The sequence below is a fragment of the Oryctolagus cuniculus genome, chromosome 19, assembly GCF_964237555.1.
Source record: "Oryctolagus cuniculus chromosome 19, mOryCun1.1, whole genome shotgun sequence".
Lineage (NCBI taxonomy): Eukaryota > Metazoa > Chordata > Mammalia > Lagomorpha > Leporidae > Oryctolagus > Oryctolagus cuniculus.
Genome location: NC_091450.1, coordinates 40,291,057 through 40,316,700, shown reverse-complemented (window position 1 = coordinate 40,316,700; position 25,644 = coordinate 40,291,057). Strand labels below are relative to the sequence as shown.

Below are 25,644 nucleotides of genomic sequence, written 5' to 3'. Positions count from 1 at the left end.
CCCTGTGGTTGGCAGGAGTGCATGTATATGCGCCTTCATCCACTGCTTTTAGTGCCCATTTGCAGGGAAATGGGTCTGAAGTGGAGTAGTCAGGACTTGAACTGGTGCTCCAGCATGGGACATGAGTGTCCCAAGCGACGGCTCGCTGCACCGCAGTGCCTGTTCTTAGACTCACTCTTGGATCACATTTATTTTTATTTTTTATTATTTTTAATTTTTTTTTCTTATTTTTAAGAATTATTTTATTTATTTGAAAGAGTTACAGAGAAAAGTAGAGCTGTGCACAGAAAGGTCTTCCATCCCACTGGTTCACTCCCCAAATGACTGCAACGGTCAGAGCTGAGCTGATCCGAAGCCAGGAGCCAGGAGCTTCTTCTGGGTCTTCCAAGTGGGTGCAGGGGCCCAAGGACTTGGGCCATCTTCACTGCTTTCCCAGGCCATAGTAAAGAAGCTGGATTGGAAGTGGAGCAGCCAGGACTAGAACCGGCACCCATATGGGATGCCAGCGCTTCAGGCTGGGGCTTTAACCTGCTGTGCCATGGTGCTGGCCCCTTGGATCACATTTAGAAATGTGTTACTTAGTTTCTAGGAATTTGGAGATTTTCTTATCCCTTACTAATGGGTAGTTTGAGTCACGTTGTGGTTGAAGAACTCATTCTTTATGATTTTAATTCTGTCAGATTGTTGAGAACTTCTTTGTGTGTGGCCCACAGTATGGCCTGTCTTGGTGTGTGCTCTGTGAACATTTGAATCAGATGTGTTTTGCTCTTGGTGTGTGGGGTGGGGTGTGCAGTCAGAGTCGATCGGGTCTGGAGCCTGGTGCGGTGGTGATGGTTTCCATGTCTTTGCTGATTGTCTCTTGGGTTATTCAGGCAGCTGGTGTGAGGAATAGTGCGCACGGGGCCGGCTCTCTGTGGTGTGTCTTGCAGCTTTGTTGTTCAGTACAGAGCTGTTGAGGATCGGCCTTGACGTCATATAATGCTCCTCTCCGGTGGCTTTCGCTGCTCCGAAGTCTTGTTGGTCCGATGTTAATATACCCACTCTTGCTTTCTAAAAAATTACTGTCTGTGTGACATGGCACTCTCTCTCTCTTAAAATTTATGTTGAAATTCGGAGAGATCTTCCATCTGTTGGTTCACTCCTAGATGGAATGGCCACGGCTGGGCCAGGAGAAAGCCAGGAGTTTCTTCCAAGTCTCCCACATGGGTGGCAGGGGCCCAAATACTTGGGCCATCTTCTGCTTTCCCCAGGCCGTTAGGAGGGAGCCAGATCAGAAATGGGGCAGCTGAGAGGCTGGCTCTGTGGCACAGTCGCCTAAGCATCTGCCTGCAGTGCCGGCATACTATATGGGTGCCAACTCAAGTCCCAGCTGCTCCAGTTCCCATCCAGCTCCTGCTGATGGCCTGGGAAAGCAGTGAAGACCGCCCAAGTGCTTGGGTCCCTGTACCCACTGGGAGACCCGGAAGAAGCTCCTAGCTTCGGATTGGCCAGGCTCTGGCCTTTGCAGCATTTGAGGAGTGAACCAGCGATGGAAGGCCTTCTTCTGTGCCTCTTCCTGTTTCTTCATGTAACTCTGCCTCTCTCAAGTAGATAAATAAATCCTAGAAGAAAAAACACACAAAAAAAACCAGAGCCGCCTTGACAGGGACCTGAGCCCATGTGGGATGCCAGGGTCGCAGATGGTGGTTTTACCTGCTACACCACAGCACTAGCCACAAAACTTTTTTTTTTTTTTAATTTTTTTAATTATTTACTTGAGAGGTGGAGACAGAGAAAAAGTGGTAGTTCACTCCCCAAGTGGCCACAACAGCTGGAGCTGAGCCAATCTGAAGCCAAGAGCCAGAAGCTTGCTCTGCATCTCCCATGTGGTGCAGGCACCCAAGCACTTGGGCCATCTTCTACTGCTTTCCCAGGCCATGACAGAGAGCTGGATTGGAAGAGGAGCCCATATGGGATGTTAGTGCTACAGACAGAGGCTTAGCCTACTGTGCCACAGTGCAGGCCCCAACAAACTTCTTTTAATTTGTATTTTCCATGACGCTTTTTGAAGTACCCACGTATAACATAGTCACTTCACTGCTTTAGGGAAGTGTAGGCACAGTGTCATCTCCCTACATACCTTCACTCTCCTCCTCTTAGGGTTCTTTTAAATGTTACCTCTTACACAGTGTTCTAATTTTTGAGAGATTCTTGGTTCTCGACGTGAGGAGTGATAGTTGAATCCTGGGTATTTTTATTCAGTGTTAGAAGGCACTTGATCTCATCTGACTTCTGTTTAGCTGTAACTAGCTTTCTCTGACACTGCTTAGGCAGAGAGGAAATTGTTGGGTGAAGGCGTCTGGTTTCCCCCTTGGCCTCCATTGGCATCCAAGGTAGTAGTTGGAGCTTCTTGTTCTCGCTGCATAGGAGTGAAGCTCTGTTCCCCACATGGTCTTTGTACCTCTGTGTGATGGCGGAAGTCCTACCTCTGGCCCTGGGGCAAGGGGTTGGAGAGGAGAGGCTGGAGACGTGAGTCTTTGCTGTGGGTTAGGGGCAGGCTTTGCTCCCCGCAGGCTCCTTGCCAACACCACTGAGGAGGCGGCTCCCAGCCCCGCCCCTTTTCTGACATGTCCCCATGGTGGGGGGCCCTGCAGTGCACCTGGATGTTGGCTTTTGCTGGTGTGAGCAGAGGTGGGGCCATAATTTTTCTGTGGTGTTGGGCTGTCTTTTGTATTCTGTTATGTGACGAGCAGTCCACTGTGGTCACAAGAAGAGACACAGGAGAGTCTCCGGCCATTGTGGCCATTTAGGGAGTGAACCAGCAGATGGAAGGTGGCTCTTGCTCGTTCTCTCTAATTCTGCCTTTCAAATAAGTAAATTTTTTTTTTTTAAGATTTTATTGATCTATTTGAGAGAGTTACAGACAGTGAGAGGGAGAGACAGAAAAGTCTTCCGTATGCTGGTTCACTCCCCAAATGGTTGCAACAGCTAGAGCTGAGCTGATCCAAAGCCAGGAGCCAGGAGCTTCTTCCAGGTCTCCCAAATGCCTGCAAGGGCCAAAGCACTAGGGCCATTTTCTGCTTTCCCAGGCCACAGCAGAGAGCTGGATTGGAAGAGGAGCAGCTGAGACTAAAACTGGCACCCATATGGGATGCTGGCACTGGAGGATTAACCTACTGCGCCACAGTGCCGGCTCCAGTAAATTTTTTTTTCTAAAGATTTATTTTATTTATTTATTTGAAAGACAGAATTACAGAGAGAGGTAGAGACAGAGAGAGGTCTTCCATCCACTGGTTCACTCCCCAGATGGCCGCAACGGCCAGAACTGTGCTGATCCAAAGCCAGGAGCCACCTCCAGGTCTCCCACGTGGGTGCAGGGGCCCAAGGACTTGAGACATCCTCTAATGCTTTCCCAGGCCATAGCAGAGAGCTGGATCGGAAGAGGATCAGCCGGGATGTGAACCGGTGCCCATATGGGATGCCGGCGCTTCAGGCCAGGGCTTTAACCCGCTGTGCCATAGTGCCAGCCCCGTAAATCTTTAAAGAAATAAAAAATAAAGCTTATTTTGTGGGTCTCGGAGACAGGAGGAAGGTCTGTGGCAGATGGGGGGATGAGAGGAGAGAGTTAGACTTGAGCCTTCATTGAGGTTTCTGCAGGAAACACAAGGCAGGACAGGGGAACAAGGTTAGGATTGGCCCGTCTGAGTAATCTCATGGGGTTCTAATCCCTAGACATGGTCCCTTGTCTCCTTGGACCTGGCCCTGGGATGTTGAAGGTGGCGGGAAGCTGCCTAACAGGCCGAGTTCTTTGCTGTCATTGAGGATCAGCTACCTGGGAGGAGCAGGCTCTCCCCAGCCAGAAATCTGTTGTTTGTAAAGATGTGTTTATTTGAAAGGCAGAGCTATCAGAGAGAGAGAGAGCAGAGAAATCTTCCATGCAGTGGCTCACTCCCCAAGTGGCTACAACAGCTAGGACTGGCCAAAGCCAGAATCCAGGAGCTCTGTCCCGGTTTCAGATGGGTGGCAGGGGCCCAGGCACATGGACCGTCATCCACTGCCCATTAGCAGGAAACTACATTGGAGGTGAAGCAAGCAGGACTGTAACTGGTGCTCTGATAAGGGATCCCCCACATTGCAAGTGGCAGTTTAACCTGTAGTGCTATGAGCTGGCCCCCAGAAAGGCTTTTATTTACATGGAAAAAATACACACGTACATACGTGGAGACTGGCCTGGAGCAGTTTTCCTAGAGATTTTCTGCTGTGCCAGGACACCCCTTTCCTTTCTTGCACTGGAGGGAGCAGGCAAGTTTGCTTTGAGCTCTGCTGTGTGCATTTTGTGTGTGTCTGGGTTGCTGACTTCTTCTGCTCCTACCAGGGAGCTAACTCATCACCATGTCTTGCTTGGGCCCTGAGGTCTGTCTCTGGCTGTCTCTCCTCTTCTCTCTCTTCCTCATTGCCTTTATGCTTGCTTTACACATGACGCTTAGGGATTTTTGGTTGTGCTTGGTAGGAGGAGTAGGGAAAACTGCCTCTTTTCCACCTTCCTGGAAGTAGGAGTTCCTTTTCTTTCTTTTTCAGATTTTTTTTTTTTTTTTTTTTTTGACAGGCAGAGTGGACAGTGAGAGAGAGAGAGAGACAGAGAGAAAGGTCTTCCTTTTGCCATTGGTTCACCCTCCAGTGGCTGCTGCTCTGCGGCGGTGCTTCTCCTGGTCTCCCATGGGGTGCAGAGCCCAAGCACTTGGGCCATCCTCCACTGCACTCCCTGGCCACAGCAGAGAGCTGGCCTGGAAGAGAGGCAACCGGGACAGAATCCCGTGCCCCGACCGGGACTAGAACCCAGTGTGCCAGCACCGCAGGGGGAGGATTAGCCTATAGAGCCATGGCGCTGGCTCAGATTTTTTCTTTTTAAATTTTAGAGTTACACAAAGAGTGACACACACACACACACACACACACACACACACAGAGGGATCTTCTATTCGCTGGTTTACTCTGCTGATGGCCACAATGGCTAAGGCTGGGCCAGGCTGAAGCCAGGAGTTGCTTCTAGGTCTCCCATGTGGACGGCAGGGGCCCAAGCAGTTCAGCCATTGTCTCCTGGTTTTCACAGGCCATTAGCAGGGAGACAGATCGGAAGTGGAGCAGCTGGGACTCAGATTGGCACCCATATCATATACTGGCTTTGCAGGCTGCAGTTTTATGTGCTGTACCACAGTGTTGGCCTTTATTGTTTTTTGAAGCAGTTGTTTTTGTGGAGTAGAGAATCCTCTGTTGACATTATTTTTCTTTTAATATGTGAAAAGTGTTGCTCCACTGTCTACTGGCCTGTGTTGTTTCTGACAAGATGTCACTGTCACTGTCACTTTTACCTTTGTTCCTGTGTACTTCATGTTTTTATCTCTAACCGCTCTTACGATGCTCTTATCCCCAGTCTTAGGCAGTGTGGATAGTTCTTTGCAGTTTTCTTCATGTTTCTGTGGTGTAGGCTTTATGTTCTTAGATCTAGGTGTTACCGTTTCCATCAAAACAGACGACATTTGGTTATACAAAACCATTTTTATTTTTACACTTAACATAGAGTAAAAGTTTTCTGGTGTGAAGTGCTCTGATTTGGAGCTAGCACCTGTGAACCGCCAGCTCCCAGCAGTGGGTGCAGAGCCACTCCGTCCCCCGGAACCCTCCCTAGTGCTCTCCCGGAGTGGTGATTGCTGTTTCTGGAGCGGGCGTTTTGTCCCTTCCTCAATCCAAGCACACGGATACTGGGGACAACTTGAAGTTGTCCCAGAGCTCGCTCTTAGTTTATCTGTTGTTATTCTGAAATTTTCCTCTTTGTGTTTCATTATGAACATGTTCTGTCCATCATGATTATCTTAAGTTCATTAACCTTCTCTCCCATGGTGTCTGATCTGTGATAATCCTGCTGGTGTGTTCTTCATCCCAGAGATTGTGCTGTCCAGGTGTAGATTTGGATCAGTTCCCATTTGCTCCTTAACATGCCCTTGTCTTTTTCACCTCCTTGAACATATGAACATATGCATAATATTTTTTAAAATGCCATGTTTCCCCGTACTATTGTCTGTATCATTTCTGTTTGCTTTATCCTTGTTACTGCTCAGTCCTGCGTTTTTGCATGATTTCTGCTTTTTGATTAGGTGCCAGACATTATGAGTTTGTTGTTGTTGGTCCTAGAATTATTTTTCTGTTACGTTAAGTATTTTTGAGCATTGCTGTGGGCTGGTTAATTGGAAGTAGTTTAATCCTCTTGAGGCTTCTGAGCCTTTATTAGGTGAGTTCCAAGCATCCCTTAATCTCGGGCAGCTTCTCAGCCCCAGTGCTCTTGGTGTTTGGGGGCCTCTTGCTTGGGGGATACCTTCTACTTTTTTAGGCTGCTTAGTAGATACCTGATGCCAGGAGCACTTGTTAGCGTGAGCTAAGAATGATTTTTTTTTGGACAGGCAGAGTGGATAGTGAGAGAGACAGAGAGAAAGGTCTTCCTTTTGCTGTTGGTTCACCCTCCAATGGCCGCCATGGCTGGCACGCTGTGGCCGGCGCACCGTGCTGATCCGAAGCCAGGAGCCAGGTGCTTCTCCTGGTCTCCCATGGGGTGCAGGGCCCAAGCACTTGGGCCATCCTCCACTGCCTTCCTGGGCCACAGCAGAGAGCTGGACAGGAAGAGGGGCAACCGGGACAGAATCTGGCGCCCTGACCGGGACTAGAACCCAGTGCGCCGGCACCGCTAGGTGGAGGATTAGCCTAGTGAGCCTCAGCCCGCCCTAAGAATGATTTTTACATTTAAATAAATGTGTTAAAAAAGCAGACAAGAGCACACAGCAGGGGCTGTCTAGGAGGCCAGCAGAGCCAAGGTATTCACACAGCCGTGTGCAGCCCCTGCGGTGAGACCAAGGCAGTCAAGGGAGACTCCTCTCGGAGGCCAGAGGACAGCCAAGAGCACCAGCCTTAAGAGTGTGATTGGAGTCTGTGTCTGTGACAGAAGAGCCTTTTGACGGGGGCGAAGTTTGGGCTCCCTGAGCCTTTCTCCTCTCTTGTGGAACAGAGCCAGTGTTCTTATCCCTGAGGTCCGTGAGAGAATTAAGTGGCTGTGACTGGAAGTAGATAGCTCAGTGCATGCACTTAGCCATTACTGTTGCCTTGCAGGAGTGCGCCCCCTTCTGTGAATGATCTTCATTGCATAGGCAGTCATGTGTGCTAATTTGGAGGGCTATCATCTGCTGTCTTTCAGGTCATGCAGAAGGATTTTGTATGATGTGCACAATGCAAGCACATATTACCCAGGCACTCAGTAATCCTGGGGATGTTATCAAACCCATGTTCGTCATCAATGAGATGCGGCGTAAGTATCACCCGGGGCGGTTTGTGTGAGCAGTTATTAGCTACTTAGTCTGATGGCCTCTCGTGTATTAGAAAACAAAGAAGTGTGTTTGATTACACATGGAGATCTGTATTTCATAACATTTTTAGTTAAATAATTCCCATATTCATTTTGAAACTGTGAACCAAAGATACAATATAATAAGGAAAACAATATTCAATTTAATATAAGCAGATTTTATTACATTATTTTAAATTCTGCTTGTCAATAAATAAAATTATTTTTTAATATTTTTTTCCTAGATGGTCGAATTTCAGAAAAGACTGTGATATTATTTTCTTTTTGTAAAAATTTTTAAAGACTTTGAGAGGTAGAATTACAGACCAAGGGAGGGAAAGACAGAGAAAGGTCTTCCATCCGCTGGTTCATTCCCCAGATGGCCACAATGGCTGATCCAAAGCCAGGAGCCAGGAGCTGCCTTTGGGTCTCCCACGTGGGTGCAGGGGCCCAAGTGCCTGGGCCATCTTCCATTACTTTCCTGGGATGAGCTGGATCAGAAGAGGAGCAGCCAGGACATGAACTGGCGCCCGCGTGGGATGCTGGTGCCACAGGTGGAGGCTTAGCCTACTGTGCCAGAGCGCCAGCCCCACTTTTTGTAAAGTTTTAAACATTTATTTCATTTTATTTGAAAGCAGAGAGAAAGAAAGATCTTCCATCTGCTGGTTTGCTTCCCAAATGCTCTCAACAGCCAGGGCTGGGCCAGGCCAAAGCCAGGAGCCCGTAACTCCATCTGGGTCTCCTGTGTCGGTGGCAGAGCCTCAACTATGTGAGCCATCATCTGCTGCCTCCCAGGGTGTGTGTGAGCAGGATGCTGAGTCTGAAGCAGAGATAGGACTTTAAGCAGACACACTGACACGGGTGCGTGTGTCCCAAGCAGCGACCTAACCACAGCAAACATTGACCCCTTGATTTTTATTTTTTTTGAAAGGCAGTGAGATATAGAGAAAAATCTTACATCCGCTGATTCTCTCCCCAAATGCCGGCAATGGCCGTGGCTGGGCCAGACCAAGGCCAAGAGCCCAGAATTCCATCCAGGTGGGTGGCAGGGATCCGAGTTGTTGAGCTTTTATCTGCTGCCTCTCAAGCTGTATGTAAGCAGGAAGCTGGGACAGTAGCCCAGCACTCTGACATGGGTTGCAGGCATCCCAAGTGGTAACATAACCGCTGCTCCAAGTACCCGCCCTGTTCCACTGTGGTGAAGTACTGCCACACTATGCATAGTGACAGGACTTGTTAACATCACATTTTTACTCTTAAAAATTTATAACCATAGCTAAGCAGATTTGTAGACAAACTTTACTTTTTCTGTTTGAAGTTTAAATAGGGTGCCTGAGATTTCTTATTAGGCATTTTCTGTGGGTTTTTGAGCAAATTTTTATATCAGTTTAAGTTGTAATAAAGATGCATGCAAGTAAAAACTATAATTCTTAGTGTGACATATAGTTGGTTAACTATAGTGGCGCATAACTAGTTACAAACTATAATCCTTTTGTCTAAAAAGCTGCCAGAGATTAAAGATTACATTTGCTGTGGGTCTGGTACTGTGGCACAGCAGGTGAAGCCGCTGCCTGCTTTGCTGGCATCCCATATGAGTGCTGTTCAAATCTCAGCTATCTCACTCTTTTTATTTTTGGTAAAGATTTATTTGCTCATTTGAAAGGCAGAGTTGGAGAGATCGAACTTCCTCCCACTGGTTCACTCCCTACACGGCCGCAATGGCCAGAGCTGCCGATCAGGAGCCAGGAGCTTTTTCCGCTGTCTCTCATGTGAGTGCAGGAGCCCAAGGACTTGGCCATTTTCCATGGCTTTCCCAGGCACATTAACAGGAAGCTGGATTGCAAGTGGAGCAGCCGGGACTTGAACTGGCGCCCATAGAGGATATTGGCACTGCAGGTGGAGGCTTCACCCGCTACAGCACAGCATAGCACTGGCCCATGCTCCACTTCTGATCCAGCTCTCTGCCAATGTACCTGGGAAAGCAATGGAAGAAGGCCCAAATTCTTGGGCCTCTGCCACCCATGTGACAAAGCTCCTGGCTCCTGTCTTCAGCCTGGCTCAGCCCCAGCTGTTGTAGCCATTTGGAGAGTGAACCAGCAGGTGTGAGAATGATCTGTTGTGCTGTCTGTGTCCCCCCCACCCCCACCCGCTATAACTGCCTTTCAGATAATTTTTTTTTTTTTTTTGGACAGGCAGAGTGGACAGTGAGAGAGAGAGACAGAGATAAAGGTCTTCCTTTGCCGTTGGTTCACCCTCCAATGGCCGCCGTGGCCGGCGCGCTGCGGCTGGCACGCTGCGGCTGGCACATCGCGCTGATCTGAAGCCAGGAGCCATGTGCTTCTTCTGGTCTCCCATGCGGGTGCAGGGCCCAAGCACTTGGGCCATCCTCTACTGCCCTCCCGGGCCACAGCAGAGAGCTGGACAGGAAGAGGGGCAACTGGGACAGAATCCGGTGCTCCGACCAGGACTAGAACCTGGTGTGCCGGCGCTGCTAGGTGGAGGATTAGCCTGTTGAGCTGTGGTGCCGGCCTTTTTCAAATAAATTTTAGTTTTTTTTTTTTTTTTTTTTTTTTTTTAAGAAAAGAATATATTGGCTCTTGGCATGGTTGACACTTGAGGAGACAGTGCAACAGTATTTAAAAGATTATTGGGTCCTGGTAGAATTTTTGCCGGAACAGATTTTGACTGTTTATGCATATATTTATTTTTGTCCATGGTAACAAGCATGAGTAACATTTTTAAACCTAGTGGTTTTCTTTCTTAAGGATTTATTTATTTGAAAGATAGAGGTACAGAGAGAGAGAGTATGGAGGAGAGAGAGAGATTGACTGATTTCCATCTGAGAAAGAAAAAGAGAAAAGTCTTCCATCTACCAGTTCATTCCCCAAGTGGCCGAAATGGCCGTGGCTGGGCCAAGCCAAAGCCGGGAGCCTGAAGTTTTATCTGGACCTCTCCCACATGGGTGGTGGGGACCCAAGCACTTGAACCATCTTCTGCTGCTCTCCCAGGTGCATTAGTAGGGAGCTGGATTGGAAGTGGAACAGCCGGGACTTGAACCTGTGCTCATGGGATGCAGTGTCGCAGGTGGTGGTTTAACCCATTGTGCTTACACCAGCCCCTAAACCTAGCCTTTAAAAAAATGTTGCTTTGTGAGTGTGTATGCAAACATTCACAAATAAACACACATGGTTGAATCGTGAAATTTGTCCTTCTTTGTAGGCCCAGACTGGTGGAATGTTAGAAATTTTGTGTGATTGAAGCTAGTATATATTGATGTATATTCATACACATAAAATTCAGTATGTTTTGTGATATTAGTCATACTTTTGTGCTACGTTTTCAATTATAACTTTTATAGAATGATTTGGTCTTAACTGATTAGTTAGAAATAGCACTGAAATGCCGCTGTGCAGCTGAGGAGGTCCTTGGGATAGAACTTTCTTTTTTTTTAAATTAATTAATTTATTTAAAAGAATTAAAGAAAGAGAGAGAGGTCTTCCATCTGCTGTTTCACTCCCCAGATGGTTGCTACAGCCACGGCTGAGCCAGGCTGAAGCCAGGAGCCTGGAGGTCCATCCAGGCCTCCTACTTGGGTGGCAGGGGCCCAAACAAATGATCCATCTTCCACTGCCTCCCCAGTCCCTTAGCAGGGAGCTAGGTGGGAAGTGGAGCCACCAGCACCTGAACCAGTGCACATATGGGATGCCTGTGTCACAGGTGGCGGCTTTACCTGCTGAGCCACAATGCGATGCTGGCCCTTGGACAGACTTTTAGGACAGTGTAGCTGATGTTGGACTTTGAGCTGTGCTGTCATGAATTAACTGAAGGTACAAGGGCAGCTACTCCCTGGACCCTCAAACGTGTAGCCTCTGTGGGCTCTTAGCGGTGTACAGGACACAGTCCTGGCCGTTGTTAGGGAAGCTTATGTCAGTGCAGTTTCTCTGCAAAGTAGTTATTCAGGGGTTTTTCTGTCCAGTCTAGTTCACAAGGTGTAACTCTGTGGGGTGCGGTTGGGCATGTCATGTGTGGTGACTGCACCTTGTCCTTGATTTCACAGGGATAGCTAGGCACTTCCGCTTTGGAAACCAAGAGGATGCCCATGAATTCCTTCAGTACACTGTTGATGCTATGCAAAAGGCGTGCTTAAATGGCAGCAATAAGTGAGTACCAGAGAGCACCGGTCAGGGCCGCTTCTCGCTTCTCTGCTGCCCGGCCTGGCCTTGTCTTCATGCTAGAAGCCAGGGTCCTGTGTTGTCTTTACCTTTGGTTCTGCGTGGCCTCTTCCCAGCTGGTTTGCATTATTTTAAGATCGTTGGAACTTACAAAAGTATACCCACCATAACAATTTGAATTTGATGTTAGGAAATGAATTTTGATATTTTAAAAAATTTATTTAATTTATTGAAGAGAGAAAAAAAAGTGAGTGCTCCCATCTGTTGGTTCACTCCCAAATGCCCCCAGAGCTGGGGCTGGTCCGGTGGAAACCAAGAGTCTAGAACTCATTCGGGTTTCCCCTTGGCTGCAGGGACCGCAGTATTGAGTACCTCCAGACTCCCAGGGTATGCCTCAGCAGGAAGCGGGGATCAGAAGCAGAGCCAGCACTGCGCCCAGGCACTGTGCTAGGGAATGCTAGCGTGGCAAGTAGTTTCTTAACTGCTTTGCCAAGTTCCTGCCCCAGCTGTGTGTCGGCACACCTCTGCAGTTCACTGCGTCTCCTTTCTGGTTGTGCCTGACCTTTCACTGTTGACCTGCAGCCTGGGAAACCTTTTTGGTTTTTGTTTCCTGTCCCTCTCCCTCCTCTTCCTTCTTCTTCTTTTTTTTTTTTTTTTTTTTAATTTGTTTTATTTATTTGAAAGGTGGAGTTACAGAGAGGGAGAGACAGAGGTCTTCTATCCATTGGTTTACTTCCTAAATGGCCACAATGCCTGGGGCGGTGCCCAGAGCTTCCTACAGGTCTCCCACCTAGGTTCAGGGGCCCAAGCACTTGAGCCATCTTCTGCTGCTTTTGCAGGATCTGGGTCATAAGTAGAGCAGCAGGGACTCATACCAGTGCCATTATGGGATGCCAGCATCACAGGTGGCAGCTTTACCCAGTAGGCCATGACCTCCCTCCTTTTTCTCTCCCTCTCTCTCCTCCTCTCCTCCCTTCTCCCCTCCGGCCTTCGTTTCTGGACCCTTGGTAACGCAGTCCCTGCTACCCTGCCTCTCCTGCACTCGTCCCACCCCTGCAGTGTGCTGGCTGGGAGGACTGCTCTCTGTCTGCCACCTGTACTGATGGCTTTATTTTTTCCTGGGTCTCCTATTTGAATTCTAAAATGCGTGTGCTTTTAAAATCTGGTCATGTCATCCATATCTTTTGTAGAGCTCTTCTCCCATGTCACTGTTTGAATGTTTTTCAGATTAGACAGACACACCCAGGCCACCACGCTTGTTTGTCAGATATTTGGCGGATACCTAAGATCTAGAGGTAAATTTTTGCTTGTAAAAGTACATCAAGTGATGCATGCATTTGGTTTCACAGAGTGCAAGCCCCGGAAGCGTGTTCATGCAGAGCACACCTGCGGTCCAGCCCAGGCTGCCGGGCTTGCTCCCCAGGGGCCTGTGACGGTCTGCAGTGTGACTGGGGACACACTGTGGTATTGCGTTTATTTTCCTCTTTTACAGTTCAGCACAAGGACGTCTAACAGGGTCTTTCACAGCTGCAATTGTATTTTACTTACCTTAGCTCCCTGTTGATGGCTCTTCAGGTTGTTGCTGTCTGGTTGTTGGTGGCATTACTACCATCACTGCTTCATGAATGCCCATGCCACGTGCCCTTAGACTGTGTGGAAGCGTGTATGTGTGTGTGCATCCTACCCACACCACAGATTCTCTGTGTAGACCTTCTGGATCACAGAGTGTGTGTACTTGACATTGCAGTACCGCCTTGTTGTCCTTCTAAGATAAACCAGCTTATATTCCAGCCATTAGTGCGTAAGAGGCCAGGGTCATGACACTTAATTTCAAAAAGTTGTTTTTGCTCATTCTGATGCAGAAAAATTATACTTTGTACAATTTTTGGTTTTGAAACAATATTTGTATTCTGTTTCAGTAGTTGGTATCGCCATCATGGTTACACTTTCCTAATCCTTTGCATTTTATTTTTATTTCAGTCAAGTGTTTGAATTGTAAGGGCGTTTCAGATACTTTTGATCCATATCTTGATATTACATTGGAGATAAAGGTAAATTTGATCATTCTTGTTGTAGTTTTAAAAATGTTGTTTTGCTTTAATTGTGTATTTATAGTTTATATATAATTTAACTTGTTAGAGAATATGAATTGAAGTGCTTACTTTGATAAGATTTCCTTTGGAGATGATTATTTAAGCTTAAAAAATAGACATTATAAAAAAGCAATCTTTTTATCACCTTTAACTTCATTTTTTAAAAAAATTTTTTAAATTTATTAAACAGGTAGAGTTCCAGACAGTGAGAGAGAGAGACAGAGAGAAAGGTCTTCCTTTTGTTGATTCACTCCCCAAATGGCCGCTACGGCCAGCGCTGCACTGATCCGAAGGCAGGAGCTAGGTGCTTCTCCTGGTCTCCCATGGGGTGCAGGGTCCAAGCACTTGGGCCATCCTCCACTGCCTTCTCGGGCCACAGCAGAGAGCTGGCCTGGAAGAGGAGCAACCGGGACTAGAACCTGGTGTCCACATGGGATGCTGGCGCCGCAGGCGGAGGATTAGCCATGTGAGCCATGGCGCTGGCCCACCTTTAACTTCCTTTAATAAGTCTAATAAAGCTGGATTTGATGGCTTATTAACCAGTCACAGGCGGTTGGTGTTCTTCAGAAACTTTTGCTTCTTGCATTTCCTGAGCTCTACATTTTTGTTGTCCTTGAGCTTCTGATGCGGCTGCGGCTCCTGCTCATGGTGCCAGTGGCACAGCAGCGCGTGCCAGACCGCAGCCCGGAGCTCGGAGCAGCTTGGTGTGTCTTCTCCAGAATATATGGTGTACTTTTTCATTTTCTTTTAAATACTGAATTATTTGAAAGGCAGAGTTTACAGGGTTGGGGGAGGAGAGACAGAAATCTTCCATCCATTGGTCACTCTGCAAATGGCCACAACGGTCCAGAGCCAGGAGCTTATTCCGGGTGCAGGGGCCCAAGCACTTGGGCCATCTTCTGTTGTTTTTGCAGGGAGCCGGATCGGAAGTAGAACAGCCAGGATTCGGACTGGCGCCCGTATGGAATGCCAGTGTCGCAGGTGGTGGCTTTACCTGCTGTACCTCAGTGCTGTCCCCCATTGTTTACTTTGTATAAAAAAATGAGATTTTGCCTGGTCTGGTTTGGCCACTTGGTGATTTGTCTAATACTGTTTGGACTTGTTGCTATTACACGTGTGTTCTGTGGGTATTCGTGTGGCGGTCCAGCAGTGGATGTACCATAATCTATGGCTTGATTCTTTCGTAGATACTTGTTTTATTTCCAGTTTTATGCTATTTTGAGTGATGGTGTAGCAGCCTGTTTATATATTTTTGTTCCTTTAATCTGCTTGTATTTAGTGAGAGGAGATTAGGTGTACAGATGGGGAAAAGTGAAGAAAGTAAAGGAAATTTTTCTTTTTACATAATTATTTGCTTTCTCAGCTCAGCCTGTGGTTCTGCCTTGGTCACTTGGCTGCGTGTGACATGCATGTGTTGTTTCTTGTCCCAGGCTGCTCAGAGCGTGAACAAGGCCTTGGAGCAGTTTGTGAAGCCAGAACAGCTGGACGGAGAGAACTCCTACAAATGCAGCAAGTACGCTGGTGGTGACTCCGTGGGGGCATAGGGCAGGCGTGGTGGGAGGGTCTGGGGCATCAGAATGGGCCGGCAGTTTGCCTTAGCCCTGCTGGCCAAAGCCAGACACAGAGCATGCTGCTTCTCAGTGCGCACCTCCGAGACCAGCAGCTCTGTGCCCTGGGGGACTGGCGCCTCCTTGCGGGGCAGGTGTTGCGTGAGGAGAGCACTTCCGCTCACCTCTGGGTCCCTGACTCCGGAGTGCTTTTCACGCTGTGGCAGGCTGGTGAGCAGCCGTCTGCTGACTTGTTGACAGGGCTTGAAGTCGGGTGAAGAGCCACTTCCTCGCAGGTTGGGAACAGCTCTGTCCCTGGGTTGGAGGGTGGCCTGGGTTTGGGGTCTTGGCTGCTGGAAACCTCTGATTTTGGATACTTACTTCCCTATAAAATCAAGAACCAGTTTTTAAGAAACCTTTGTGTCCTATATTTTAAGAGGATTTCCACCTTGTAGCTGGGTAGTATCTTTTATCGTCATGTACTCACCTTGGAGGGAAGAGGCTCCCTTCTGGTCTCTCAGGCCACAGGGATTTATCCTTTGTTTTAAATTATATTAGCATTTCTAATGTTTGTTTTTCTTTCTCTTGTATTTAGATAGGGCATTATTTCACAAGATTAATATCTTGAAAATCTGTTTGTTGTCCAGTTTGTTTTGAACTGAATTACCCTAAATTTAGTATTCATGGTGGCCTGTGTAGCTTTGTATTTCAGAATTATCTCATTTTTTCCCTTTTAGGCTAATTAAGCAGTTTCTCTCTGTATTTTTAATTTTACTATTTTCACTGTTGGTGGAAGAGGGTGTTGCTTCTCATATAGTCAGCCTTCTTTGGAAACTTGACAGTGTCTCAGAGAAATGACAAGGGAAAGACTAAATCGCCAGTAAATAATCCATATTGATTGTAATCTTTTGTTTATTGCAAGGTGTAAAAAGATGGTTCCCGCATCAAAGAGATTCACTATACACAGGTCCTCTAACGTTCTTACGCTTTCTCTGAAACGCTTTGCGAATTTTACTGGTGGAAAGATCGCTAAGGTATGTGGATGTTATGACTGATTTTCTGTGTTGAGCCTGTGAAGGCTCAAGGGGCAATGGATATTAAAGGTTGTAAGTGACCTCACTGGACAGTTTTGTTGACTGATTGTCTAAATTCTTCCAGAAATTGGAAGCAAGAGAAAAGTTTAAGAATTGAGCCAGTACTTTGAGATGAGTGCTTCCTGGATTTTTAGCTGACTAGACTTGCTGATAAAATTGGCAAGTGCTGTCTGCATTTGGACTCCGTAATCAATTCTTGGTTTCCATGGTCATGAGGCATACAGGAACTCGGAATCCAAACAGGACTCCTGCTTGGTCCTGCCACTCTCATCACAGTCTGCCTTCTTGCTGGTGCACCTGTCTGCTGACAGGCAGTATGTGCAGGAGGAGCGAGTAGGCCGTTCGGGGGTTATTTAAATGTGATAGTGATGTCCAGTGTTCTTATTCCGTAACTGTTTGAAGGATTCACTCATTTAAAGGAAAGTAGCAAATACAGTGAGATTGCTTTAAACCCCTGAGATTCAGGTGTCCTCCAGGTTAGTCCTGTCCCTGCAGGGGGGTCCGTGTAGTAGGTTTCTGTTGCAGCCTCGCAGGTGCAGTGTCCTGCTGGTCTTCTCCTGGGAGACCCTAGATACCACACACCTGGCTATGTGGGACGATGTGTGTGCCCTCAGAAATGATGTTCTCTTCCCTTTCATTGTTGTGTAGGATGTGAAATATCCCGAGTATCTTGATATCCGGCCGTACATGTCTCAGCCAAATGGAGAAGCAATTATTTATGTTCTGTACGCAGTGCTGGTGCACACTGGCTTCAACTGCCATGCGGGCCATTACTTTTGCTATATCAAGGTAAATTGTGCAGATTTTGCTGATTACATTTAATTCTACACTCTAGGACAGCACTAACATTCTTGAAGGGGAGAGGGGATACTTTTACAGTTAAAATGTAAATGTCCATTTTTCTTACATATCTCTTAATTATATTGCACGTTAAACTGAACAGCTCTTTTGTTCACGGTCTTTGGCAGGCTAGCAATGGCCTCTGGTATCAGATGAATGACTCCATCGTGTCTACGAGTGATATCAGATCGGTACTCAGTCAGCAAGCTTACGTCCTCTTCTACATCAGGTATTGGCACCTGTTCTGTCATTCCTGCTGGGTACAGTGGCGTTCCCATGGCTTTGCCAGTGTGCTGAGGGGAGGGAGGATGGCCTGAGAGTGTGCATCGTGAGTGTGCACACGGGGAGAGTGTGCGTCGTGAGTGTGCACACGGGGAAAGTGTGCATTATGAGTGCACACGAGGGAGAGTGCATCGTGAGTGTGCACATGGGGAGAGTGTGCATCGTGAGTGTGCACACGGGGAGAGTGCATCGTGAGTGTGCACATGGGGAGAGTGTAAGGGAAGGGGAAGGGGAGAGCCCTGGAGGCCAGGGGTGGATACCCAGGGGCTCTGAGCCTTTGGCTTGGCCACAGCTGCACCTCCCCACACTGAGCACAGGCCCCTGCCGGGCCAGGCCTGTACGGCACTGGATCAGCACTTCGTCTAGCTGTTGGCAGCTGCAGGCTTGACTCTCTAATCCCAGTTTTGGGAAATGTGTGTTCCAAAATGTCCTGTTTTATTAGCGGAAAATAGATTTCCTGAAATGTCACACAGTGGCAGAATGACCGTGCCCATATATGGGCGTTGATGCAGCTCATGGGAGCATCCCTGTGAAGCGTGTTGTCATGCTTTACGACAGTCCTGACTGTGTTTGGAGGAAAAGCACTGTGCAGCGTTGGACGCTGGCCTTGAAAACAGCAATGCAGGCGCAGGCCTGGAGGGTGATCCGCTGAATATGAATAGGAACCACCTCGGAGAGGTGAGGGCAGGGAAAAGTGGAGAAGCGGTGGCGTCCTTGGAACACGGAGTTAAATACCGTTTCCCCGGTCACCTGTGCGGCTCCTGACATTGCCCTCAGCCTCGGGGTAATGTGCGAAGCTTGGCACAGTGCGACAGAAAAGTGTGATAAAAGTATGCTTGTTTTTCTGTCAGTTCCATACATATGTGTATATATACGTATATATGTTACATGTGTGTGTATGTATGTTATAGATGCATATATGTGGTTGGTTTGAAAGGCAGAGAAAGAGACTCTCATCTGCTGGCTCACCCCTCCATGTCTGGGAGCCAGGGACTCCTTCCAGGTCTCCCGCGTGGTGGCAGGGACCCGAGTCCTTGAGCGCCCCCTGCTGCCTCCCAGGGTGTGCGTCAGCAGGGAGCTGGGGTCAGGAGCAGAGCTGGGACTCCAATCCACATTGTCCAGCGTCGAGTGCAGGCATCCCAGCTGCCCTCGTGATGGCCAGGCCACGTCCCACGTGCGCTTGAGCTTGTCAGTGAACCTTCTTAGAGGGTTCTGTCTCATCCGAGGCAACGTCTCTGCTTGTCTCCAGGTCCCATGATGTGAAGAATGGAGGTGAGCTCCCTCATTCTACCCACAGCCCTGGCCAGTCCTCTCCTCGCCCGGTCATCAGTCAGCGGGTGGTCAGCAACAAACAGGCCACGCCAGGCTTCATCGGCCCGCAGCTTCCCGCCCACGGGATGAAGGTAAACTTCCTCCGCAGAATGCAGTCTTCATGTGCGTCTCTGATGCGTCCTTCACGCCCTTGGGTTAACTCTGCCACAGTGCCATGTCCTCGTGTTCAGCTGAACTGTCAAAGTCTGTTCATGCTCTGTTCTGGAAAGCCTCAGAGTAGGAAGAGATGATCCCGAGGGAAGTCTGGGTCTGCTGACGTTTCAGCTCCCACCACGGATTCCATTCTGGTCGGTGGTGACAGAGCGGTCCGGCTGCTGACTCACTTCCCAGGTGCTGACTGTGCCAGGGCCAGAGCTGTGGTCCCTGTAGGTGGCAGGCTCTGCATTAGCAGGAAGGCAGAGTCAGGTCAGAGCCCAGCATCAGACCCAGGCGCTCCTACAGGGGCTGTGGGTGTCCTAGCTGCTAGTCAGATCCCTGGCTCTGGGGATTCTTACTGGGTGAGAATCCAGTAAAGCCACCCTTCTACCAGGCCGCTTTTCTTAGATCCGTTTTTGCCACTAGGAACATAGCATTTCCCACGTACAGCCTGCCTGGATTTGACCGTGTACCTGTGTCCCATGATGCATGGTGTTCATAGAGCAGGCCTGCCTTTGCCCAGCTCTCTCCCGGGAGAGACTGCCTCGCCCACAGCTTGTCCACACCTTGGAACAAGGGTGTCATTGGTGCTGTGCTGTGGCCTTTTTTTTTTTTTTTTTTTTTTTTTGACAGGCAGAGTGGACAGTGAGAGAGAGAGACAGAGAGAAAGGTCTTCCTTTGCCGTTGGTTCACCCTCCAATGGCCGCCGCGGCCGGCGCGCTGCGGCCGGCGCACCGCGCTGATCCGATGGCAGGAGCCAGGAGCCAGGTGCTTTTCCTGGTCTCCCATGGGGTGCAGGGCCCAAGCACCTGGGCCATCCTCCACTGCACTCCCTGGCCACAGCAGAGGGCTGGCCTGGAAGAGGGGCAACCGGGACAGAATCCGGCGCCCCGACCGGGACTAGAACCCGGGGTGCCGGTGCCGCAAGGCGGAGGATTAGCCTAGTGAGCCATGGCGCTGGGCAAAATATTTATTTTTATTTTTATTTTTTTGACAGGCAGAGTGGACAGTGAGACAGAGAGGAAGGTCTTCCTTTGCCATTGGTTCACCCTCCAATGGCCGGCGCACCACGCTGATCCGAAGCCAGGAGCCAGGTGCTTCTCCTGGTCTCCCATGGGGTGCAGGGCCCAAGTGCTTGGGCCATCCTCCACTGCACTCCCTGGCCACAGCAGGGAGCTGACCTGGAAGAGGGGCAACCGGGACAGAATCCGGCGCCCCGACCGGGACTAGAACCCGGGGTGCCAGCGCCGCAAGGCAGAGGATTAGCCTAGTGAGCCGCGGCGCCGGCTGTGCTGTAGCCTTTCGGTTTGAGTTTGCTTTGAATGACCGAGCAGACTGGCTGTGTGCTTCTGTCTGAATCACAGGCCTTCGTGAGCTGGGCGGGCAGCGGGGTCCTGACTGGTTTTGCTTCTGAGTAGTATCAGGCAGTGGAAACCCGACACTATGCAACAGCCCATGGAAGGGGCGGCTCTGATAGAGTTTTGGAGTTACTGGTTTGTGTGTTGTTGTTTTTTTTTTTTGTTTGTTTGTTTGTTTTTTAGTGAAACCTTGAAATGTTAAGAAAGCAACTAATTCAGATATTTGAGAAAATATTGCAAAGGCAATACTTAAACTGGCTTTCACCCCTGGGCTACTACAGGCAATAGCAACAGGGTTGAGGACCTGGAGCAGGAGTACTGCTTGTGTAGAACTCTCCGTGGGCAGGGGCACTTCCCTCTGCCTCTGTGTGCCAACTTCCTGGGAAACCCGCCGAGGAACACGTGTGTGGTCTCCTGCCCAGGGGGGCTTGTTCATTTCTGTCAGATTTGAACAGAAAGAATATGGTCTTGGGTTGTGTTCTGACAAACACAGTTGTCTTACTTGTCAATTAATTGCCAGAAAACTGGGCCCTGTAAGAAATGTCTGTGGGTAGGAGAAGGTGGAAGAAAAGGAAGGTATTTGTAGCTGTGTAAAATTTGTTAGCCCTAAAAAGAAAAAGGCCCAAATGAGAATGGGCCTGCAGCCAGAGTCTGTATTGGTGACCGGTGTCTCAGCTCTGAGCCTGCTATTGTTTCCGCCCCCCCAGAATCCTCCTCACTTAAACGGGACCGGACCATTGAAAGACACACCAAGCAGTTCCATGTCAAGTCCTAATGGAAATTCCACTGTCAACAGGGCTAGTCCTGTCAATGCTTCCGCTTCTGTTCAAAACTGGTCAGTTAACAGGTCCTCTGTTATTCCGGAACATCCCAAGAAACAAAAAATCACAATCAGTATTCACAACAAGTTGCCTGTTCGCCAAGGTCAGTCTCAGCCTAGCCTTCATAGCAATTCCTTGGAGATCCCGAACAAGCCGGCCCCCTCTTCTACCATTGCCACTCCTTCTGCAATACAGCCTACCTCGAGTGCACCTGCAGCGTCAGGTCCCGGTAAGGTCGCAAAGCCCTGTTGCAAGCCCATGGTGAACGGCAGGTCGCAGCTGAGCGCCAGCGTGCTGGTCCCCTACGGCGCCGAGTCATCCGAGGAGTCGGACGAGGAGCCCCGGGGGCTGAGTCAAGAGAACGGAGTTGGGGTCGGCACGACCGAGGACCCCCGCTCTCCTGCTCGGGACATGGAAGGTGGCGAGGCCTCTCAGCACGCGCTTCCGGAGCCCCCTCCTCTCAGTGGTGCTAATGGTGCCGACAGCGGCCCGAAGGAGAATGGGTTGTCCTCTGATGGCGCCGCTTGCCAAGTCCAGCCTGCTCCGCACTCAGAAAATGGCTTCTCTAAGGCGAACGGTCTCGCTGGGGAGGTGAGCAGGCGGCCGGGGGCAGGGGCAGGCCTTGCTTGTCTTGTTTAGGGCAGCGTGCGAGCTGGCGGCTAGAACGGCAGTGTCTGTTTTTTCTTGTAGTTGGCGCCTGCTCCTCTGCCGTCTCTCCCGGAAGACAAGCTCTTAGAGACCTTCCAACTCAGCAGCAGAGCGAGAGGCCCAGCAGATGAGACCAGGTAAAACAAGAAGGCCGTGGCACGCGGGGCACTGCAGAGGTCTTAGGATGAGCACTTGGAGTCCTGGCAGGATTTGACTAATGATAGGGTTTGATCATTTGCTTCCCTTCGAAGAGTAAGGAAAAAATGTAGCAAATGGCACCAAGAGTCTGGGGAGGCGTGTCCGCAGGCCGCTGGGCCCTCCCGCACAGCCTGGCTGCCTGCCTGGCCGTGTTACTGGCGTACTTCTGAATTTGATGCCAAGATCTCATTTGATCTTTGCCTGTGAATGCAGTTTATTTTTGTCTCCTTGAAAGCCAGTGTGACAGAGAGGTAGCTCTTCACCTGCTGGACTGCGCCAGGCTGAAGCCCCAGAGGCCGGGAACTCCATCCAGGTCTCGCAGCCGGGTGGCAGGGACCTGATTCCATTGGCAGGAAGCTGGATCAGAAGCAGAGCAGCTGGCGCTCTGACCCTGGGTGCGGGCATTGTAATTGGTGACAACCTGCTGTGCCACAGCACCTAATCGGTGCCCACCCTTCATTTAATCTGTTCTTTTTTTTTCTTCATTTTTTTAAAGATTTATTTATTTTATTTAAAATGCAGAGTTAGAGAGAGGAAAAGAGAGAAAGATCCTCTATCCCCTGGTTCACTCCCCAAATGGCCACAACGGCCAGAGCTGTGCTGATCTGAAGCCAGGAGCCTCCTCCAGGTCTCCCACGTGGTGCAGGGGCCCAAGGACTTGGGCCATCCTCTACTGCTTTCCCAGGCCACAGCAGAGAGCTGGATCGGAAGAGGAGCAGCCAGGACTGGAATCAGCATCCATGTGGGATGCCGGCACTGCAGTCTGCAGCATTATCTGCTACGCCACAGTGCTGGCTGCTTTTTTTTTTTTTTCTTTAAGAGTTTTATTTTTTTGAAAGGCAGGAGCATCAGAGAGAAAGAGACAGTGGGGGAAAATCAAAGGAGCTCTTCCATCTGCTGGTTCAGTCCCCAAATGGCTGCACCAGCTGAGGCTAAGCCAGGCTGAAGCGAGCAGCCTGGAACTGCGTCCTGGTCCCCACGTGGGAGGCAGGGACCCAGGTGTTCTGAACTGTCTTCTGCCGCCTGCCCAGCTGCGTCAGCGGGAGGTGGATGGGACGGATGGGACGTCAGCGTTGCCGTGGCAGCTTAGCCTGCTGCACCACAGCTCCTGCCCCCACTGAATCTTTGTAGTAACCAGTATGTGAAGACGTGTGAGGGCGCCTCCCCTCTCAGGGAGCACAGAGTTTGTGACACTCCCTCTAGAGTCCTGAACTCCACTCAGGGGACTGAGGAGTGTAGAGAAAGTGGGTCACAGTGCAGCGACGGCTGGGTCCCTGCTGCCTCCAGGCGAGAGCACTCTCACTGCGGGCCGCACGGGTGAGGCCGTCAGCAACGGGCCCTGTGGGCAGCTCGCTCAGGCCACACGTAGAAGCCGTCAGGACGCTGTGTTCCTGCCAAGTTCCGACAGAATTAGAGTTTGGCCATCTCTGCATTGACACCGCGGTTGCCCTGGAAAATGTAGCGGAAACTGCAGGTTCCGTCACGGCTGGGGTTTCCCACTGTGGCGTGGGACTCGTGCCAGCAGGCCCATCTCTCGGTGCCTCCAGTGGCCCCTGGCTGGCGGAGCTGCCCCCGCAGAGGACGGCTCTGCAGAGGAAGTCTTCCTCGCCTGGGGACAGCGTGGACCCTGTGGGCAGGGAGCACTCGGTCCCCGCTCACCGTGAGGTTAGAAAGCCTGGGCTCCTCGCCCGCTTCCGTGGTGACCGCCTGGCTTCTGTCCTCATCCAGCTTGGAGGCCGTCAGCTGTAGCGTGTGTGAGTCACCTGCAGGGGGTGACACGCAAAGCCACCACGCGTGCGCACTTTGTGCTGACTCGTCAGTCGTCAGTGTCTCCTGGCGGCTTCCCTACCCTGTGGCCGTGCCCGAAGCCGACTCGAGTCCCCGGGGGCTCCCTTGCGGGGCTTGTGCAGAGCTCAGGGATTGTGAGGGAGAGTCAGAGTACCCCCCCAGGCCCCCCGACGTTTGGTGTAGATGAGGTCGTGAGATCGTAAGGAATTAGGTGCCTGCAGAAACAGAAGGTTAAGACGCACGGGGCTGGTGCTGCTGAAAACTAGGACAGGATGTAGGCCTGATGCAGGATTCTGCGTGTGTGCAGTGGGGACAGCAGCGTGGAGCCTGCTGGGGCTCAGCCAGACCCTCGCGCGGCCTGTCGCGGTCGGCCGGTGGTGCAGCTCACGGAGCCGGGCTGACTGTTGGTCTTTCTTTCTTAGCGGCGTAGCTGGAGCGGAGAAGAACCCTCCCGAGGATGCAGCCCCCGAGCCTGAGGCTGGCGGTGCCCCTGCCGCTGCCCAGGAGAGGGCCGCCGGCCTGGGCGGGAACGTGAAGAAGGCCACGCTGCCCTCCGACCCCGGCGTCACCTCTACCAAAGAAGAAGTCCCTGACAAGACCTCAGCAGTGGCGGAGGAGCCCCCGCCCGGGGCCAGCAGCCCGCATGCCACGGCCCAGAATGCCGTGGGGGCTGGCCCGCCCTCCCCGCGAGGCGACTCCGACAGCCTGCCCGAGGACCCCAGCAGCCCACCCCAGGAGGCGACGGGGCCGGTGGTGGACAGCCCCCAGGACTCGGCGCCCACGGAGCCCGTGGAGAGGTTGAGCCCAGCCCCCACCGTCCCTTCTGAAGATGCGTGTGAGCAGAAGCCGGCCGTGTCCCTCAGCAGGGAGCCTTCCGGAAGCTCGGGTTCACCTGCAGATGCGACGCCCCCCCCTCAGCCGGACAGGACTGCGGGGAGCCACCCGGAAGGCGGCCCCGAGCAGAGCCGCGGGGAGAGGGCTGACGACAGCAAGAGCGGGCAGAGTGTTCCAGATCGCTCTCCCGCGAAGGAAAGAATCGGCGGCCCCCGGAAGGCTGACCGCGGCCATTACCGTAACTGGAGGGGGCGGTCCTCCAGCGGGGAGCACGCGCGGGACAGCCGGAGCAGGACCGACGGCCGCCACCACAAGAAGCCGCGCTGCACCCGCGAGCCCTGCGGCGGCGGCCCGCACCCCCTGAGCCACGGCGAGCAGCTCAGCCCCGGCGAGCGCCGCTCTCTGGGCCGGTACGGCCACCACCACTCGCGCAACAGGAGCGCCTCCGACCAGGACTGGAGCCGGTACCACCACTCGGAGAGCGAGCACGGCTGGGGCCGCGAGAAGTGCTACGTGGACAGGATGAGGTGGGACAAGTGCAGGTACTACCACGACAGGTACGCCCCGTACGCCGCCCGGGAGTGGAAGCCTTTCCACGGAGCCCGGGAGCACGCGCGGGCGGCGCCGCACGGCAGCCGGCCCTACAAGGACCACCGCAGTGGCAGGAAGGGCTACGAGGCCCCGGCCAGGGACAAGGAGCGGCGCCACCTGCACGGCCCCCGCGTGGGCGCTGCCCCGGCCCTGCCCCTGGGCCCCGAGAGGGCCACCCCTGCCACCCAGGACAGTGGCGCCCGCCTCTCGGACCGGTGCCATGAGCACGAGGACGCGCGGGGCCGCAAGCGGAGGTACGGCAGCCTGGAAACCGACGGCCACGCCGCTGCCAGAGCCCCCAGGAGCCCACAGAAGGAGCCCGTGGAGGAGCCAAAAGCCAAGAAGCACAAAAAGTCAAAGAAGAAAAAGAAATCCAAAGACAAACACCGAGACCGCGGCTGCAGGTGAGGGCGGCCTCGCGCGGGCAGGGCGGGCGCTGGGGCGGCCCTACGGTCGGCGGCTCTGCGGGCCACCGTGCGCGGGGGCCCCGGCTGCGAGTGTGCTCTGTCACGTGACTCCGTTGCTGTGTGCACGTTTGGTTGAGG

The 25,644-nt window shown here is 51.3% G+C and overlaps 1 protein-coding gene across 11 annotated transcripts in view; it reads left to right on the top strand.

Moving 5' to 3' along the window:
* The window catches only part of USP42 (ubiquitin specific peptidase 42), a 51,114-nt gene that overhangs the window by 20,901 nt on the left and 4,569 nt on the right, over window positions 1-25,644 (top strand). For 8 of the 11 annotated variants that reach the window (XM_051838979.2, XM_051838976.2, XM_051838981.2 and 5 more), the window contains 12 exons: window positions 7,220-7,330; window positions 11,424-11,526; window positions 12,766-12,833; window positions 13,519-13,589; window positions 15,062-15,144; window positions 16,101-16,212; window positions 16,921-17,061; window positions 17,241-17,341; window positions 18,644-18,797; window positions 20,927-21,631; window positions 21,731-21,825; window positions 24,097-25,503. In XM_051838979.2, coding sequence (XP_051694939.2) covers window positions 7,220-7,330; window positions 11,424-11,526; window positions 12,766-12,833; window positions 13,519-13,589; window positions 15,062-15,144; window positions 16,101-16,212; window positions 16,921-17,061; window positions 17,241-17,341; window positions 18,644-18,797; window positions 20,927-21,631; window positions 21,731-21,825; window positions 24,097-25,503 — 3,151 coding nt within the window. Of the gene's footprint in view, window positions 1-7,219; window positions 7,331-8,297; window positions 8,405-11,423; window positions 11,527-12,765; window positions 12,834-13,518; window positions 13,590-15,061; window positions 15,145-16,100; window positions 16,213-16,920; window positions 17,062-17,240; window positions 17,342-18,643; window positions 18,798-20,926; window positions 21,632-21,730; window positions 21,826-24,096; window positions 25,504-25,644 lie in introns of all 11 variants that reach the window. The other 3 variants (XM_070064376.1, XM_070064375.1, XM_051838982.2) reach the window with 3 other exon arrangements.